The following is a 19,733-nucleotide window of genomic DNA, read 5'->3' as shown; positions in this document are numbered from 1 at the left end:
TGCATTTTACATGATCGGATTTAAGACCCCACTTATCACATTATGGTTGGGCTTGATCACATGTAAAAAGTTTCCAAAAAGCACAAATTACTATCTAAACACAGAATATCAGTACACTGACAAACAGGCCTTCTATTAAGCAGTGTGTTTTATATTTTCTATAATAAATACTTTGCTAAAGAAATCATAAAAATCTAGGTTAACTCTGAATGACAAAGGTAGAGTCCAGTACTTTAAACTTTATTTATTTTAAAAATCACTCCAACTATCTCATGTACTCCATATACATATACATCTATTATGTTCCCATCAAAATTTTTTTTTAATCCTGCAGAAAATGTTGTGCATATATATACAAAATATTGCATAAGATACTACGAGTTCACAGAGTCCTCTGAAGTTTAACCCAGTGGACCTCAGGTCAAGAAACTAATGTCTTTTCTCCCCTTCATTGTTACATAAAGATGAATTAAAAAAAACTAATACTTAAATAGTAATAAGTAATACTTAAAATCTCTCAAAATTTTAATCAAATTCTTCAGAGGTTTAAAAAATACATTAAGAAACACATTCCCATGAATAACTTTACCAGTAATAGTTGCAACTTCAGCAGAGAAAGCTTGCTGATTAAGACTGCTTGTTTCAGAATCTATATGAAGAGTAGTTAGACTAGCCACTTCCTGCTCTTCCGCACTCTGGTGATGGCCAGAACCTGAATCCACATCAGCAGAGGACGTAACCCCAGTGTCAGCTCCAAAGCCAAAATCTACAGGAAGAAGAAATGTTATTATATGAGTCCCAATTACAAAGTAAAAATATTTACAAGAGAGCTAAATCAGCAAAATGATCAAACATAAACATTCCCTGTACATCTATTCTGTTTACATATCACTCAGACAAGTGTAAATAATCTTAATACTCTGAAGATTATAATTAGATCAGAATAGTGTACAAGCCATGAAGGGAGGAAACGTAATTCTCCAACGCATCTCCCAGTTCTTCACAAACTTAGTTCCCAAGGTTTTGACTTCTTTTTTAAGAATTTGGTGCCCTTCACTGACTGCCAAGTGCAATATAGAATTATAGCTGAATAACTAAGTGGTAACAATACAGCACCAAATAATATCACTGATGTTACTGTAACACGGAGCAATTATTCAAGGGAAGTTCTGGGTACTGTAGCATTGAACATATTTCAAATATTTGGTTCTCAAATATGAGTGTGTGAAACAGTGGTAACTCATAATCATGACTGTGTTTTTAGTAACAGGTCCAACCTAAATTATTTTCCTTTCTACAGTTTTGGTCTTAAAAATGTCATTTCTTTTAAGAACGGATCATATATATATTTTTTTAATGCTCTTAATTTGGCAAAATAAAGTAGTAGCTTCGACTTAAGGTGATTCCCTAAAACTTCCTTTGAAATTTCACTGAAAATTGAAATAAAAATAAGTGGGGCCAGGAATGACACCTTGCACCTGTAATCCCAGCTACTCGGAAGGCTGAGGCAGGAGTACTGCTTCAGGCCAGGAGTTCAAGACTAGCCCACACAACATAGCGAGACCCTATCTCTAATTTTTTTTTTTTTTTCTAATGTGGGAGCCACTGCCTAGGTAACATTGGAGAGGAAGGTGATGGCTACATAATCCGTAAGTCAGTCTTGAATAGAAGACAATCAACATAAAACATAGTATCCAAATAGAAAAGATACTTGCTGTCAAATTTTCGGCCATCATATTGGAAAGCGCTGAAAGAATCCGAATGACTATCTGAGCTGATAAGATCACTGCTCCCTGCACTGGCAGGAGAAGTCCATTCTGAGGGCACACCTGGGTCATCAATAGGGCGCATCTGGTTCTGCTTGTTTAGAATATCAGGGAGGTCTTTGGGAATTTCAAGGCTGCCTGGACTACTTCCTCTTCTTGTCATAGTCTAAAAATTCAAGAAATATCTTACTATTAAAAAAAAGTTTTTATTCTCTTCAAGCATCTGAAACTTTTAATTTCCAAACCATCATAATACATGCTGAGATTTAGAGGCTGAAGTAGGAGTGGAGAACACACTCACCAAATAATCTATGCAACTGAATGGAGCTAGAGCCTGACTTATTGTTGGCCTGCCTAAAGACCGAAATATCATATGATGCTGGGTCTGTGACTCTTAAGCCTCACTAGGATCCATGCAGTGAATATAAATTAAAACAGCAGAAAGAGAATTTAAGTGGGAAAAAAGCAGCAAACAAAAAAGACAGTGGGAGAGTGGAAAGAATGACAGCAAATATGTCATTCAATGATTTTTATCCACTCAAGGGAAAAAGAGTAAGCCTAAAAAGAAAAAAAAGGAGGGGCTATATAATGGAGTTACAGAGAGGTCAAACCCAAAGAAATATGACAATTTAAAAAAACGAATTCCAGGTCCGGTACAGTGGTTCACTCCAGTAATCCCAGCACTTTGGGAGGCTGAGGTGGGCAGATCACCTGCGGTAAGGAGTTCGAGACCAGCCTGGCCAACATGGTGAAACCCTGTCTTTACTAAAAATAGAAAAATTAGCCAGGCATGGTGGCATGCGCCTGTAATCCTAGCTACTCGGGGGGCTGAGGCAGGAGAATTGCTGGAACCCAGGAGACGGAGGCTGCAGTGAGCACTGCACTCCACCCTGGGAGACAAAGCGAGATTCCGTCTCAAAAGGAAAGCAATTCCACATGTATTTACCCTTCTCTAACAATTAAGCATTATTAGAGATAAAAGAGCCTCTGCTTTCATGTTGCCATAATCCTAACATTCCAGATAAAGGTAACTTTTAAGTCTCTTCCAAAGTTATCTAAAATGGTTAAGCAATATTTATGCTAGCAAAACTAATGGGAGCTTGTTCACAAACAAATCTTCAGACAAAAATAAAAATTATATATGTATTTTTATTTTAAATTATATATTAAATTATATTTATTTATTTATGTAACTATGGGAGCTGGGACAGAAGGCCTCCATTGCTATCTTTCCCATTGAGGGCTGGCAGCTGGCACCAGGGTAACCTATGAGCAAAGACGAAAAAAGGGGAGACTACGAAGGCAGCTGCTTATACCTGTGTACTTGTGCACAGGTACTTGTCTGATCTTTCACCCTGGTGAAAATTATGAGGCTGTTTGTTTTATGTCTTTAGATAAAAAATATTATAAAAATGTAATTCAAAAATCTTAATTCATAAAAAGGGTTATATTTTGAGGAAAGGTTATTTTGAATAAGAATTCCCATATATAAATTGGTATATATGTAAAAAGGTACATATCTGTTAGTTTTTCTACCCTCCTCTATAAAACCAAATATATAAAATAAAACTTACCGAGGTATTACCACTTCGAAGTCTTTCTGCTATAAACTCATCCATCAGATCAGGAACATTAGCACTGCTGCTGCCAATATCACTATTAAGAGGAGGCAGTTTTTGGCTCATGTCCTCTTTATTGACTAAAAATAAATAAATAACTATATATAGTGAGGAAAAACTTAACTGCATTTTCTAACTTTGAAACAAACAACAACCCAAAACAAAGTATCTTTGCCAATTATTTGCCAAACATGCATTTATGAATAATTTCCCTTCTTTTAGATTTAATTTTAAGAATTAGTAAATTGATATTTACTTTATTTAACTAAGCAGATGTTAGTCAATCTTCAGTATAACTTTAAACAGCAAGAAAGCTTATAGATAAGCACTAGCTGAAGTTAGGTTAATATTGCCTATAAAGAAACTGGTATATTTATCTTTTTTCCTGACTCAATGTTTCTATTTAGAGCCTTAACAATTTATAATTTCCTATTTCCCCCAAAGAATGTTTTCAGGGAATATATCCTTTGAATCTATGCAAAACTCAGTGGGATACAAATGCATTTGAGTATTTATAAATAGAAATTCTATGGTTTTGATATACTGCTGTTTCTATCCACTATAAAATCTAATTTTAGTGCTTTAAGAATACAAAGTTGACTTTCACAAAGGTTTTTCTTACCAAAAAAATCCAAAATAGTTATTTTGATTTTTTTTATCTCTACATTATTAGTATTTTTACCACTTAATATTAACAAGAAAGTTTTAGACTTGGGAAACTAACTTATAGAAAATAATATGGTATCTATGTCACTACTATGCTATTGTAAAGTTGATTTCTCTGCAATGAAAGGAAAATGAGCACTGTTTATATTCCTAATAAACTACAAAGTATTTCAGATTAAGAAAATACACTGGTCAGAAGCTCACTGTGAAATACCATTATCTTTATATGACTGGCCAGGCTTTGCTAAGCTGTCAAATACTGCCCTCAGGTGGCATTAATGGCTCAATGCAAGATGCATTATACAGCGTTGTTAATCATGCTAACAAAACCATGTTAAAACAAATAAAATCAAAACCAACCTTACTGCTGAAAGTTAATAGTCTATATACGTAAAGTTATTTTAACTTTGACTCAAGATAGAGAAAACGTTACCATAATCTTGCTTTCTGTTATCTGTCCATAGAGGTTCCATATTTAAATCACGATTGGCTATTGTGAAACCTTTATGTACATTTAAAATCCCAGAAAAAAAGAAAGTAATGAAAGTGTTTCAAGGACACAACTTGCATTCTATATAAATGAATGCAAAACTAAAAGCCTACAGCATGTTTGGAAATGGCTTAAATGAAAAGTGATTAAATTCACTTTGAGATTTAAGAAATAATTTCCTCATCACTGATAGTTAACTATAATGTTGGTGCTGGCTGTAGGACCTTGATTTCTATTATGTTAGTTGTCAAAATAATTTCTATCAAGAAAAAATACAAAACCAAATAGATCAGCAGTAAAAATAAATGAATTCAATTAGAAGTATCTGGTGCCCTTTTAAACTATAGTGGGGTGGGGAAGAACGCATAACTCCTCCTTGGTAAACTTAATTTCCACACTTGTGGTACACACTCAGAAAAATACTTGATTTAGGTAGTCTTTGATAGGTCATTGAAATTTTCCTATATATCCACTTTCCTATGTTGTTCAGCAGCAAAGAGGTTTAACTAAATGCCTTATAAGGGAAATTAGTAATTTAAATAAACATTCTATGCTGGGAAAAATACAGCTGGGAAAAGGCGCATGCATAACCAAACAGAGAGAAAGCAGTGACCATCCCAAAGCTTTTTGATTGCTTATAGCTTGCTTCAGTTGCATTAAGCCAAACTGGTGCTGTCTTTCTCCTTTTGCGCTCTGCACACTGTTAGTGCTCACCTGCAGCTTTCCTTCCAAAATAGCCCATTACATGACTGTACAGATCCCTCAGTGGAGCCTCTGGTGGCATTCTGTTCTGCCTCTGTGGGGAAACATTTGCCTTCGGCTTCGAAAGAGCATGTACAACAGTTTTATAAACGCCACCCAGGGAGCCCTGCTGTAGTCCTGCCTCATGACTTGATGACCTAAGAGTACTACGACTACCTAACTGACTACTTGCAATTCCTTCTTTTTGTAATATGGTGGTGGGAATCTCTGTGGATTCCTTCACTGTTTTACTACTTACTGATGCAGTACCAAGTGTATCTAGAGGTCTGTACACACCAGGTTTTACTAGCTCCGTAGCACTATTTGAGCTGGTATGGGTGTTGCTGGTGCTGCTATTGCTGCTACCACTACTAAAGCCACCGAGCTTCCGCAGTCTCATCTTCCATGGAGCCTCTTTGTTTTCCAGAGGATTATAAAACTGAACGGACTCAGTGGATGGCCTAAAAGTAACATGAACACTATTTCGTTTTTTAGTAGCAATTTTCATGATTTTGGCTCTATGAGTTACTGTTTCAGACAAGCTCCTTTTAGTTGGAGAAAGTTTGCTAGTACTTGTAACATGAGGCATTCTGCGGTTAACAGGTGCTTTTAGTGTTGCTTTCTTGGCACGCATAACATGTGGGACAGTGATTTTTTCATTAATTTGCACATTCTTAAGCTTTTCAACTAGTGTTACATCAACACAAGCATCTAATTCTGTAGCTGCTTGTCTGTACAGATGTTTCCTTTTTTCTTTATCACAAGGGCTATCTGAACTAGGCTCTGATGGCTGTTTATCACTGTTTGGTTGCTTAGATTTTTCAGAAATTTGTGTTCTAATAAAACTGCCTGACTGGTTAGGTGCGATATTACTCATGAAGACAGCTGAGTTTGGTTCTTTCTGAAACTGTAGGTTTTCAGGAGTCCCAACAAAAGAGGTGATATTTTCTGATTCAATTTCCTGATCTGTGCATTCTAATTTATCTAAGGATAACCTTTCACCCCTATTTACTGCAATAGTCACTTCCTGAGAGGCTGGGTCTTTACCTATCTCATTTTTACTATGATTTTCCTGGTTTTCCTTAAAATATTCTTTCAGGGTGGAAAGAAGATCATCATCTCCTTCAAGGTCAATGTACTGGATTTGTTCAAAAGCTGAATCTGCAAGTTCTACTGGACCTATTAAATGACAAAGATGGTCATATATGCTATCACCAACTTCCAGAGAAGACTCTCTACTATGAGTATCAGTGATGTGGCTTTCAGTGGATCTAGTTATTGAAGAAGCCTCTGTGGAACTCTGCAAGCTTGGTGCATGACGGGATGAACTGTCAATGACAGGAACTGCACCTTTGGCTCGTTCAACAGTGAATGGTTCCAAGATGTCAGAAGTGCTGCTACTTCGAGGCAATGGCTGCTCCTCATTCAAAGCACCAAAAACTTCATTTCCAGTTTCTTCACTTTGTGAAAAATGTCTGACTCTAGTTGAGCGGGGAAGTATTTGAGCATCATCAATATCTGTAAAAGAAAAAAAAATTATGTAGAGAAGAACTAGATGAATATAAAAAATAATTATTAATTTCAATAATACCCTAAAGCATATGCTTTAAAATAAAAAAAAAAAAATCTGAGTTTTTGTAAGCTCAATGAAAAAAAATCAAAATACAAATCTGTTTTTTTAAAAAAATGATGGGCACAAGCCAATATAGCATGTAGTGTCAATGAATTAGAAAACTACCAAAACACATTTTAAAATGTTAACATGCATAGAAACAGTGAGATGATGAAACATTTGGAAGTGCAGATAAAGATAGAGCTGTGCCAATAAATCAAGCAACTCAAATGCCATTAAATTTTTCCCACTTATTTAAGTTCCACGCAGAAAAAATATACCTTAAGACAGAAAGCCGATCCAAGTATCCCACTGTAGACTCTTATAGGGTCTAATAAATCCTCCAGCTTCCTTCCCAAAAAGGTAAGAGGCATCTTTTCTTCAAATTTTGCTTCTCTGTTTGATTACATATTAGAAATGAAACTCCCTACCCTCTTCTTAAAGTTCTCTTTGTCAGGAAACTGTTCTCCCAAGGTGTTTTACTTTATTACAGTATTAAAATCTTATTCACTGACATCAAATAAAGTCAATATATTTTTTAAAAAATCAATTGTATTCTTTTGTTTTTTGGCAAAACCACCACTTAAATCTGCTAGGAAGAAACTTTACCTGCCTGTTATTGGCCCTTTCCATTAAACAACCATCAAGCTCTAAAAACTGTTATCTCTGGCTTCGTACATCTCCTTTTAAGAATTATAGGCTGGGCATGGTGGCTCACACCAAAATCCCAGCACTTTAGGAGGCTGAGGTGGGCAGATCACCTGAGGTCGGGAGTTCAAGACCAACCTGACCAACATGGAGAAACCCCATCTCTACTAAAAATACAAAACTAGCTGGGCGCGGTGGTGCCTGCCTGTAATCCCAGCTACTCAGGAGGCTGAGGCAGGAGAATTGCTTGAACCTGGGAGGCGAAGGTTGTGGTGAGCTGGATCACACCATTGCACTCCAGCCTAGGCAACAAGAGCAAAACTCCATCTCAAAAAAAAAAAAAAAAGAATTATAGATGATTCTTTATCTAATTTAACTATCTCACAGAGAGATTATCTAATTTATCTCACAGATGAGAAAATTGAAGCCCAGAGAGGTTAAATTACTTTATCAAATTTACAATAAAAAAAGTTTGAGACACAGGCTTAGTGTTGCATATCACCGCATTATTTTCACTGCCTTTCGTGTTAAGTTTATGGTAAACCCTCAAAAATATTTATGAAATTGAAAATCACAGGAAGAAATAATCATTTAACTGTTCAGGTATATACAAATTCTCAACAGGAATTTTGAAAGCAAAATACAATGTCTATGAATCCATCATGGTCTGTAAGTTACCCAGAAATAACAACAACAAAAACATTGTTTTCAGAAGTCAGCAAAATATAATGAAGAAAGGACAGGGTCAAAAAGTCAGCTGTTGCTACTTATTAGGCTTCTTGCAGAAAAGTTAAATGAAACAGAACTATAACTGAACAATCAAATGAGAAAATTTAGATCCAGAGGCAAAGCAGTGACTTGTCCAAGATTACAAAGTAATTTGTTGATTCTTACTCTAGACTTTGAGACTAGTTTCCTCATTTATAAAATGGAGATAGTCTTTTGAAGTATTTTTGGGATCCATGCTACTATGGCTGAAAAAGGCTAGTCCTCCTGCAATTTCATTTATATCACCCTCTTTGTATGAGGTCCAAACGGACCTACTTTATACTAAATTGAGATCAACAGAGGTTTGTATTATGCCAAGATTCTAGTATACTCCTGGTGATACACTAGTAGGCTCTCAACATAGGTTAAATATATAGTATCTTCTGAAGCTGAAACAATTAACTTTTTGTCCTTAAACTGAGGGGAATGTGCAACTTTAAAAAATGACATTGTTTTTCTTCCTCATGCACTCCATTCAGAAATTTTTCTAAATGAAAAGTGAAACATTTGCTTACAAACTTCACTTTGATGCACTTATACTTATTAAGTGTTTAATACAGCAGATAACTAACTCATATCTGTGCATCTTGACAAACATAAATATTTCAGGTTTTTACATTTGCCATAAGGGATCATAAGAACTTCTGCCTCAATGACAGAGATTATATTCAGCATGCACTCTAAATTTCTTTCCACACAATATTCTAAAGAACTCAGCAAAGGATAAAGACTGTATAGCTGTTCTATAAGAATTCTTACAAATTTTATAGCTTGGAATTAATTTTACCAAAGGTCAAAATCAAGATTTCAAAAGATTAAAATCATAAAAACATTATGATGCTAACAAATATATGAATGTCAGAAAAAGTAAAATATTAGTTTTAATTTTTAATTTCTTTTATTGATATTTCACAATTTTTCCATTCTAAAGAAGCCAGGAAAGATTATTATGATGTTCTGTGTTTAGGAATTCCTTCCCAAACTCAGCCCTCACATCTTGTATATTAGAAAACTTAACCAGTATTTCAGCCTATTTTTTTTTCCTAAAACTTTGTTACCATATATGAGTATCTAAAACTTCTATGCAAGCTTAAGAGGGAAACAGCTTAAAAAAAAATGTAACTGGATTTTTTCTACCAATATTGTAGTATTGGAGAATTTAAATTTAAACAATGTTTTAAAGTCTTAAGCTTTAAATATAGTTCTTTCATGGCACATAACAATACTAATTACATAAAATCAAAGAAGAAAATAACACTGACACGAAATCAACTTCATGCTAAATTCAGATCAAGAGGGATGTATTATGTCAATACAAATGGCACCTGAATTAAGCTTAATTGACTCTAACAAGCCTTACATTAGTTGAACAAATACATTACAGCTGAACTTTACTGAGAAAAAGACTAAATAATAACTAAACTATACACAGTATTTTCCATATGCCAGGTGTTTTTGTAAGCATCTGACGTATCATTCATTTAATCCTCACAACAACCCCATGAAGTAGGTGCTACGCCTATTTTATAAACGAAGAAACTGTTTAAGTGACTTACCCAAAGTTACACAGCTACAAAGTGAGGAGCTGTGGTGTAAAGTAAGGCAGAAATTAATCTTTACTCTTAATCTCTTGAATAATACATCATATATGTTTTGTACTCATGAAATAATTTATTAATTCTTAAATAAAACTTGGTAAAAATTAATTGCATTATTAAGAAACCATAAAGCCAGGCTTTGGTTATATCTCAATATAAACAAAATGAATTTTTAAAAACCCATAGAGCAGCATAGTGATTTACCTCTATAAAGCTAAGAATGTTAGAAATAAAAATCTACTAAAACAAATGTTAGTAAATTATACAGAAGGAAACAACAAAAAAAACTTTGTATTGAATTGCTAAAAATAATGGTGGCATCAGGTTTAAATAAAAATGCCCTCAAAACAATTTAATGATGTTGCTTATATTTTAACTTAAAAATGAAAGCTTTTAAATAAAATCTTATATGTTTTTTCTCTTTCTTTTCTTTTTCTTAAGGGAAACCAACTGTGTTCTCTTACTCTCCTGGAGGAAGAGAAGAATGGTCACTCAAGGCAAATGGCAGCTGCAGCAAAGCAACACCAAAGGTCCGTTTCACACTAAGAGAACACTGCATGCTCTCTTCCCGTATTTCAGTGCTCACATGTTCAGAGAAACTCCTCTAGTAACACACCTTAGAAATTATGCTTGAAAGAATAGTCTTTTCAATTAAATGTTAATCTAAAGCATTAGAAACCATTTAATGAGTGAAACAATAAAAATGTTTTCAAGTGATTTACAAAACCTGCTTTTGCACATTGAGAAAATGCTTCCTGTATAGCCTATAAAGTTACAGAAATGTCAAGTTTTATCTCTGGGTTTCCTTAATACTGTTTAGCATTAAAGTGTGTCAATTATTTCTAGATTTAAAAACCGGGTTTTCCCCAGAAATATTTTGTTCAAAAAGTTTTCTTTGTTAGTTTGAAAGGAAAGCTGTACATTAAAGTATACTACCAGCTTATAAAAGGTTAAGAAAAAAGTACTCCTTTCCTCTAGATTTAAGTTTCTTGAGGATTTTGGTTTTGTTCATTGCAATATCTCTATTGCTTGAAAGAGGACCTGTCATATAGTATGGGCTTAATAAATACTGGTAGAAGAAAAGCTTGCCTTAAAAAAAAAAAACATAGCTGCTTATTGGTAAAAAGCAAGTTAGTTACTCACAAAAAAACCTCTTCAGTTAAAATACTACCATATCACTAGAAAATTTTAATAATTTCTGAAATGATGCATAGAATCAAGTGCCAAAATCCCCTTTATTAAAGTTAAATTATTTTACTGATTAAGCACGAATGTTAGCTATCAGTAATATTTTTATGGCTCCTGAATTCGTAATATCATTTAAACTAGTTTACATAGAAATTGATGCCATTTTGAAACTCAGTTTTTTTCTGCTAATTACCTATGTTTTTGTCTATTTGGGCAACAACGGCAATGTACTTTAAGGTAAGTAAAAACTATATACAGCAAAAAAAAAAAAAAAAAAAAAACTATAGAGCATCTATTTTCAAATATTATTAACAGAGGCTATTAAAATTCTATCTTTTTAAGATTAGATGTTCAATTTGTAGGTAATTCAAAGCAGTTTTTACATTATTGTAATCATATGAAAAGACTTATAAGCAACAAATCGAGCTCAATAGTTTTCATTTAAACTACTAAAATTTAGCCCAATCAACTATCTTCTTTTTTATTCTAATATTGTTTTCCTGATTTTAAAATTCTTAACATAAACTACCAATACATTTTTTATGTTAAGAAAAGTATAGTGTTTTGCTAATGAGTATGCTATATAATGTCATGTTTAAGTTAGCTTCACATTTTCCTGAGATGTTCTTTTTTAAAAATTAATGTAGGCCGGGCGCAGTGGCTCACACTTGTAATTCCAGCACTTTGGGAGGCCGAGGTGGGCGGATCACCTAAGGTCAAGAGTTCAAGATCAGCCTGGCCAACATGGTGAAACCCCATCTCTACCAAAAATTTTAAAAAATTAGCTGGGCGTGGTGGCAGGCTTCTGTGGTCCCAGTTACTCAGGAGGCTGAGGCACAAGAATTGCTTGAGCCCAGGAAGCAGAGGTTGCAGTAAGCCAAGACCACACCACTGCATTCCAGCCTAGGCAACAGAGCAAGACTCTGTCTCAAAAAAATTAATGTAAATTATTCCAGGAAAAAAAAAATTAATTTGCCAGGAGGCTGAGGTGGGAGGACTGCTGGAGCCCAGCAGTTCCAGACTGCAGTAAGCTAGGATGGCACCACAGCAATCAAGCGTGGGCAACACAGTGAGAACCTATCTCTTAAAAAAAAAAATCTAATTGGAATTACGTTACAATCAGCAGATTACAAGTGAAAAATTTGTAAAATATTAATATCCTGTTGTACATTGATGACAGGAAAATATTCTTGATTGTATAAAGAAGGGCCTACTTTTTTGATGAGATGAAAAATTCTCCATAATAGGCAGAATTTAGGAAAAGGATAGGCCTATGAGACATACCATTTTATTTTTGGTTGATAATAGCCACAAAACAGAAGTATAAGGAGCTCAATTCAAATAATAAAGCTTTGTTAATAAAAAGAGATAGGTCCCCAACATTAGCAGTCTACATACTACAGCCTAGATAGACCAGAGTCCAATAGCAACAAAAATGACAAATAAGTTTTGGGAACTGGTTGAAAGAAATTGGGTCTGTAAGCTTAATTTCAGGATGAGAAACTCATAGTACTGGATTAGAAAATAATAAGAAACATGTGTGGAAGTATACATAATGCTGCCTACCATGTTTATATTCTTTTATATCCCTTTTTTCACTAAAGTGTTACTTTTGGCAGTAAAAGCAATTTGCTTAAGAATAATGATTCAGATTTCTGGCTTCTCTCTTAACCATTTATCAAGAAAATGACTGTCAGGCTGGGTTACCAAATGTATACAATCTAGTACAGTAATTATCAAATAAGTGATTATCAAAGGCCAATGAGAGGCAGGCCAAGGAGTGAACTTGCCCAGACACCAGAATAAATTATATTAGATGTTTGTGCAAGCCAACATATTGTATCAAATTTGATACATATTTTTCAAGCTGTTATAGATCAGTCTGATGTTAAGAAACAGTGCATTGACACAGTGCCCTCAAACTGGTCCCCAGAACTTAAGAAAAACTCTTTAAGTGCTGGGTGTGGTGGTTTATGCCTGTAATCTCAGCCTTTTGGGAGGTCAATGTGGGGAGGATCGCTTGAGCCCAGGAGTTTGAGACCAGCCTGGGCAACTTCATGTTCAGAAATTCCCTGGGTTACGACCCTGTCTCTAAAAAAATAAAAAAATTAGCCGGATGTGGTGGCATGTGCCTATGATCCCAGCTACATGGGAGGCTGAGGCAGGGAAGTCAAGGCTGCAGTGAGTCATGTTCGCACCACTGCACTACAGCCTAAGTAACAGAGCAAATTAAAAAAAAAAAACAATTTAACTCTTCAAGAATACTCAACTGTTCAACTACACTAGTCTATAGCTGTATATAAAGCTCTATCATATAGCATCATACTTACAACAATGCAGGTAGTACAGACAGTTACAACAAGAACACTGGAGGAGGAAAAAAGGGCTGGGAACCAAGCAGGATACTTAACACTTAAAAAACTCATGGTCCTTTCTCATAGATTTAGTACGTTAAAAAAAAAAAAAAAAAAAGGATTTAAAAGGACTTTCCTTTTACCTCTCCTGTTATCTGAAAGTATCCGAAAAATATTTTTCTGACAAATTCTACTTCTTCTAACTGTAAGCTAGAAGTAGATTGTCTATGAGTTGTTTCACTGAGGTTTTTTTTTGGTGAAGTACTTGAAGAAACCTCGATTCCTGATTTCAGAGATACACTCAGGAAATATTTTATGAGTTCGTTTAAGCTAATTCATATGAGGGAGAGCTACAAAAGCATGAAAAACCGTTTACTTTTTCCCCTTCATACAATTCACTTTCTTATTAATTCTCTGTACATTAAACTATTCTAAAGTAAAATTTACTCAAACCTTGGAAGAAACATCAGCAATTAAAAAGTATGACTGGTTGATGATCTAAGATTTTGGTGATTTTTGTTTTTTACTTTAGCACTATTTTCACAAATCTCTATTCTTATAACCCCTACATTTTCTCTTATCTCTTCCTCTCTTCTTCGCTCTACACCTAACACCTGAAGAAGCAAACTCCAAGCCTTTAATTTGCCTCTAAGAATTGCAGAGGCAAAAACCAATCCAATAATTTAGATTTCTACAATGTAAACTGGTGTAAGATTAATCCTGTTTAATTTTCATATTGGTTCTCTCTGGAACCTTAATGGCACAGGATATCAATATCACAGGATATCAATAACACATGGTTTCACTGCATTAGCCAGGATGGTCTTGATCTCTTGACCTCGTGATTCGCCTGCCTCGGCCTCCCAAAATGCTGGTTACAGGTGTGAGCCACCACGCCAGGCCAACAGTTTTGTTTTTTTAACAGGTTTTCTAAGGGTCTTTAATATGTTGATTTGCACTATGAATCTTTAATCTTTTCCTCTATACACCGATTTGCATCTCCTGGAAAGTATTCTAAATTTACATCAGCTTGAAAAGTCCTGACTTCATTCACAAGTCAGTTATCAGGAAAGGAGGGATTTTGCTGCTATTTTAAAGTGGCAGGTTCCTTGCCTCTTTCAAATTCTAAGAGAAAACATGATTTTTAATTCAAAACTAACTGTAATTATGTTTTTATATTTTAAATGTACACAAGCATAAAAAACTGGCAGTAAAAGCATCTGAAGTCATCAATAAATTAACACTGGTTTTGGAGGATTATGTATATTTTTCATATGCTTTTCCATGTAATCCATGTTTTCTAAAATGAACATTATTTTGATAATCAGATATAAAGTTTGTTTTGTTTTAGTGACTGATGTCTCAACATCATCTAAATCTTTAAATTTATCATAGAAAGCATATTACCCCAGATGGGGAAAAGGAATACAACAAATAAAACTGCCATTTAGAAAATTCCTTTCAAACAGTGTTCATAAATGTTTAAATCATAAAAGCATAAAAAAGGTAAACTTTCTGAATTATGTATTTACAGCAAAACAAGAATTCTGAAATAAGAACTTCTCATCCTGGGTATAGCACCAATCTAAAATATTTTGAAAGGAACAACTTTATCTTTGTTTTAGCTATTCAAAAATGTTTTAGCACTTAACATGAATATTTGCCAAAACATTAAGTTACAGATGAGAAATTCTGTAAATCCTTTAAGATACGGAGAAAAAAATAAATCTTTCGACAGTTTTTTAAGACAGTAGCGGAATGTCTAATCCAATCAAACTTTTAAGAATTAGTGGCCAAGAGAATTCAAATACTGTACTTAATATAAATAAATGAATAGAATAAAATAATAATGGAAGTGGCCAAAGCTCATTTTAATTTTTCTAAACATGTCAAGAATGGTTTGCATTAAATGTTCTAAGTATGTCTTTTATAAAAGCTAGGAGCAAAAAATGTATCCAAGAGAAGTTTACAAAAAAACCCAGAGTTTCTTTTAGCTGTATCTAATTCAGTTTTAAGAACAGAAACATTGTTTGCCATCTTAAGTAACTAGATTATACTTTGATGTAAGCAGCCAAAATCTGTGCTACTCACATAAGGAGGTACAGTGCTTAAATGGAGAACTAAAAAGACAAAAATATTCTAATTCTTTATTTGTAGCTAAGCATCATATGTAACAAAATTGTGTGCCATTTCCTACCATCTATTAAAATTTATATTATCACATCTACATATTTTTAAATCTTACTAATTTTCTGCACTGGTAGCTTAAAATATTCAGGTTGCTTAATTTTACTGGTGTGAAATACATCCATTCATCATCCATCAATACTTACTGGATATTAAGGTTCGGGTTGAGGCCAATTTTTCTATTATTGTCATCGATTAAACTGAAAAATCAACTCCAATTTCATTATAATTAATTATATTATGGTTCCAAAGTTAACAAGTAGGTTTCTTTGAGTTAGCACAATTTACACATTGTATGATTTTATTTATGCCCAAAATTTTTTTTTAAAACAAAACTGATCTATGGTGATGAACAGCAAAAAGTTGTTATAATTGTGTGGAGGGGAGGAGTGCATGGTGACTGACTCAAAAAGGTCACTGGGAAACTTTCTGAGGTAGTGGAAATGTTCTATAATTTGTTTGTGGTGATGGTTAATAGGGGTGTGTACAATTTTCAAAACTCATTCAACTGAGTCTATGGATCTACGTATTTTATTACATGTTAATTAAAATTTAATGAAAGAGCAGACCATCCCAGTACTGGAGACCAAGGACCTGAGGCAGAACCGGAAAGCTAAGCAGGTTTTGAAGCTCCTTGGAAGTCAGGGCTTCACAGAATGGTTTAAAAATGAGTGAGTCCTTAGAATTCTATATATGATTACATGTAATATAAATACAAAGATTTATTCCAAAGCAACTTTTAGATGATATACTTTTCCCAAATACTGATTGCCCTTACTTAGTTCCATTCCTATAGACAATACAGAATAAATTATTCAAGATTTACCATATTGTCAGTCAAAACAATGGGAAATTAAAAGTCAGTGCTGATTATCTTTCTAAGTCATCTTTTACAAGACATCTATGATATAAATATATACTACTACTTCTTTTAACCACCTGAGAGGAAGAAAAAAACATGAGCAAAAAAAAAAAAAATTGGCCATTTACAACCAAAAATACTAGACATTGGCACAGCACTAAACTTAGCACTTCCAGAATGAACTGCAAGGACAGCATTAGAGTTCAAATAACTCAAAATGTTGATTTCTCAATCATTTTCCCAGTTTCCCACACCTCCCCCAAAGAAATTAACTTTAAAGAGTTTATTTGATTAAGCAAAATTTGAAAGCAGAGGATTAAAAAGTGAAAAAGGTGGTGCAGAAATTAGCAGAGGTGGCACTACCTGAAAGCTCATCAGAAAGGGGAGTGAGAACAATATCAGGCAAGAAGGGTTTGGAAGTATGGATCAGAACAGGAGCACTTTTAGCACTGCGTATATAGGCCGATGGCAGAGCACATTCACCAATGGATCGGCTTCTCATGGCTTTAAAAAAGGAAAAGAAAGAAGTGGGGAAGGAAAAAAGAAGAGTGACTATAATGAAAGGCTCGTGTCACAGAAAAAGCAGCAACAGAGAAAACTAAAAGGTACAAAGGAAGGAAATTATAAATTAAAACATTTCAGCACGGCAAATACTGGCAAGCTGTAAGAAAAGAAATCAGAGAACACACACAACATTTTGAATATAATTTTTTTATATAAAGCAGGAAAATGCTATTATTAGCAGTTACAATGGAATAGCATTAAACAACAGCAGACACCTTAATTAGCATTATGTTCTCAAAACCAAGGGTTGAGAAATTCACTGAATGGAAACATTGAAAATAACTCAATATTAATAATTCAAAGAAACTTTTGGAACAATATTTGGGCATATCTCTAGGCAATCCTGAGCCATTCTTCTTAAAAAGGCTGAATTATAAGAACAAATCATTCCTACTTTCATACTCTTTAACAAAGTTTTCTAAATCACTCAATGGTCTTTCTTAGAAATTTTTAGGTAATTCATAGTCAAAAGGATTTAATCTCATGGCTAGTATGTGTTTCTGGTAAGAGAATGCTAATCAAATCAGTATCTTTTATAATAAAGTATAAGAGTATAATTAAAATTTTTACATAGAAACATTTATAGAAAACACAATTTGCACAGCATGAAAAATTAGGTTCTTGATACAAATAGATAATTTTATGCTTATTCAAATCATAAACACAAAAACAAAATTGTTTTCAAAGATAGCTTTAAACTGGATTACTTTTTAAAAATTGCATTTGTAGTTGTATTTGATAATTTCTTAGGAGAGTCCCTAGTTCACAAAAATTAAAGATAAATTATAGTTCACTTAGAAATAATCAAGTTTATACTTCCCAGAGATTTTTTAAAAAAACATTTATTTCAAGGATTCTTGATTAAGTTATAGTTATTGTTACACATGAATCAAGGACTTGAAAGAAACAATATTGAATAATATCCAGTGTAATAGCAATGGTGGTAAAATAAATAGTTTGAATATTAACATCATTTCAAATTCCTGAGTTTCCCTGATTACTGGACAGACTTGGTTCCCTGAAGTTTAAATTCCTTAGATTATTACACAACGCACACAAGGCCTTTACGACTTGCCTACAAGCTACCACTCAGTAAGACTTTATTTTCTTTTACTGTCCTCCCATGCTGCCATCACTCAGAATTTTACAATGTTCCTTAAAATTTTCATTCTCTTTCACCATCACATCATGTCTTTGTATGTTGCTAATGTCCTTGGTGTCTCTTTCTTCCTGACATACTCCTTCATACTTGAAGTACTACCTCATCTGAGAAGCTTTTTTCTCTTTTTCTTTTTTTGAGACAGTCTTACTCTGCTGTCTAGGCAGGAGTGGCATCATCATAGCTTGCTGCAACCTTGAACTCCTCGGCTCAAGCCAATTCTCCCACCTTAGCCTCCAGAGTAGCTGGGACCACAGGCATGTGTCACCATGCTTGGCTTTTTTTTTTTTTTTTTTCCCCTCTATTTTGAGTGGAAACAAGGTCTCGCTATGTTATCCACGCTGGTGTCGAACCCCTGAGCTCAAGCGACCCTCTCATACTGGTCTCCCAAAGTACTGGGATTACATGAATAAGCCACCATGCCCAGTCCCTGAGAGGCTTTTCTAACTCTCCCAAACAACTATTTACATTACTGGCAACACAGCAATAAACAAAAACAAACAAGAATTCCCACTTTTGCAAAGCTTACAATCTATTTCTCGTGGACTGTATGTTTTTAGGTCAGCCTACCCAACTTTTCGAATGCAAGAACCATATCTTCTGATCTTTGAATCCCTACTCCCTACCACATATAAGTGCAATAATTTTTTACTTTTACTTAATATCTATATTTGAGTAGGAGTCCAGCTTAACCATTTGAAAAACAATTTCAGGCTGTGAAGATACGGAGGAGAAAGTAAAAACAAACATTAACCAAAAACTAAATGCATTTCATAGTTTATAACTGGAAAAAGATAATCACAGATTAAAAAAATGTATGAATGCCAATAAAATTAAGGATTCTTTAAGAACAATCTGTATGTAAAAAATATAGAAGCGTGGAATATGCTAAGATAACGGCAACAATTTGTCTTTAGTGTATGGCTTACCATGTTATGTATTAAAGATCAAGTGTATTTTAAAAACAACCCATATACAAAATGTCAGAATCTCACCCTATTCCAGTTTTCCTGCTAGCTTCTTTCTTTCTTGAGAAAGTCACCAACAATTTTATAATCTAATTTGAAACAAAAGTTACGTTGACTCCAACATAATCACTCATTAAAACTGGTCAAAGACACAAATACATATGGAAATCTTAAAGTGTTACACAGAGGGTAAAATATCATCTATAGTTGTAATCACATTTCATATATATATGTATGTTTTTTTTTTTTTTTTTCTTTTTTAGACGGCGTCTCACTCTGACACCCAGGCTGGAGTGCAGTGGCGCCATCTCGGCTCACTGCAAGCTCCATCTCCCAGGTTCATGCCATTCTCCTGCCTCAGCCTCCCGAGTAGCTAGGACTACAGGTGCCCACCACCACGAATGGCTAATTTTTGTATTTTTAGTAGAGATGGGGTTTCACCATATTAGCCAGAATTTTAAAATACATTTTTTAAAAACTTGAATTGAATTTTTGATTCCACAGATAAATTACAAGTTTTTCTTTTTTCCCCTAGGGATAATT

General features: G+C 34.1%; 1 protein-coding gene and 1 pseudogene across 8 annotated transcripts in view; both read right to left on the bottom strand.

Annotated features, from left to right (window-relative positions):
* Positions 1 to 19,733, bottom strand: part of LOC105477982 (Ral GTPase activating protein catalytic subunit alpha 1) — a 275,561-nt gene that overhangs the window by 149,789 nt on the left and 106,039 nt on the right. For 2 of the 8 annotated variants that reach the window (XM_011734912.3, XM_011734908.3), the window contains exons 17-21: positions 16,863 to 17,003; positions 5,256 to 6,800; positions 3,341 to 3,465; positions 1,716 to 1,932; positions 590 to 766 (exon numbers count right to left, since the gene is read on the bottom strand). In XM_011734912.3, coding sequence (XP_011733214.1) covers positions 590 to 766; positions 1,716 to 1,932; positions 3,341 to 3,465; positions 5,256 to 6,800; positions 16,863 to 17,003 — 2,205 coding nt within the window. The remainder of the gene's footprint in view (positions 1 to 589; positions 767 to 1,715; positions 1,933 to 3,340; positions 3,466 to 5,255; positions 6,801 to 16,862; positions 17,004 to 19,733) is intronic. The other 6 variants (XM_024791575.2, XM_071100327.1, XM_024791574.2 and 3 more) reach the window with 3 other exon arrangements.
* On the bottom strand, positions 10,354 to 10,554 carry LOC112425988 (small nucleolar RNA U3; annotated as a pseudogene).

This window comes from Macaca nemestrina, chromosome 7 (assembly GCF_043159975.1).
Source record: "Macaca nemestrina isolate mMacNem1 chromosome 7, mMacNem.hap1, whole genome shotgun sequence".
In the NCBI taxonomy this organism is placed as follows: domain Eukaryota; kingdom Metazoa; phylum Chordata; class Mammalia; order Primates; family Cercopithecidae; genus Macaca; species Macaca nemestrina.
The sequence above is the reverse complement of the archived record's forward strand: the minus strand, read 5'-3'. Positions and strand labels throughout refer to the sequence as shown.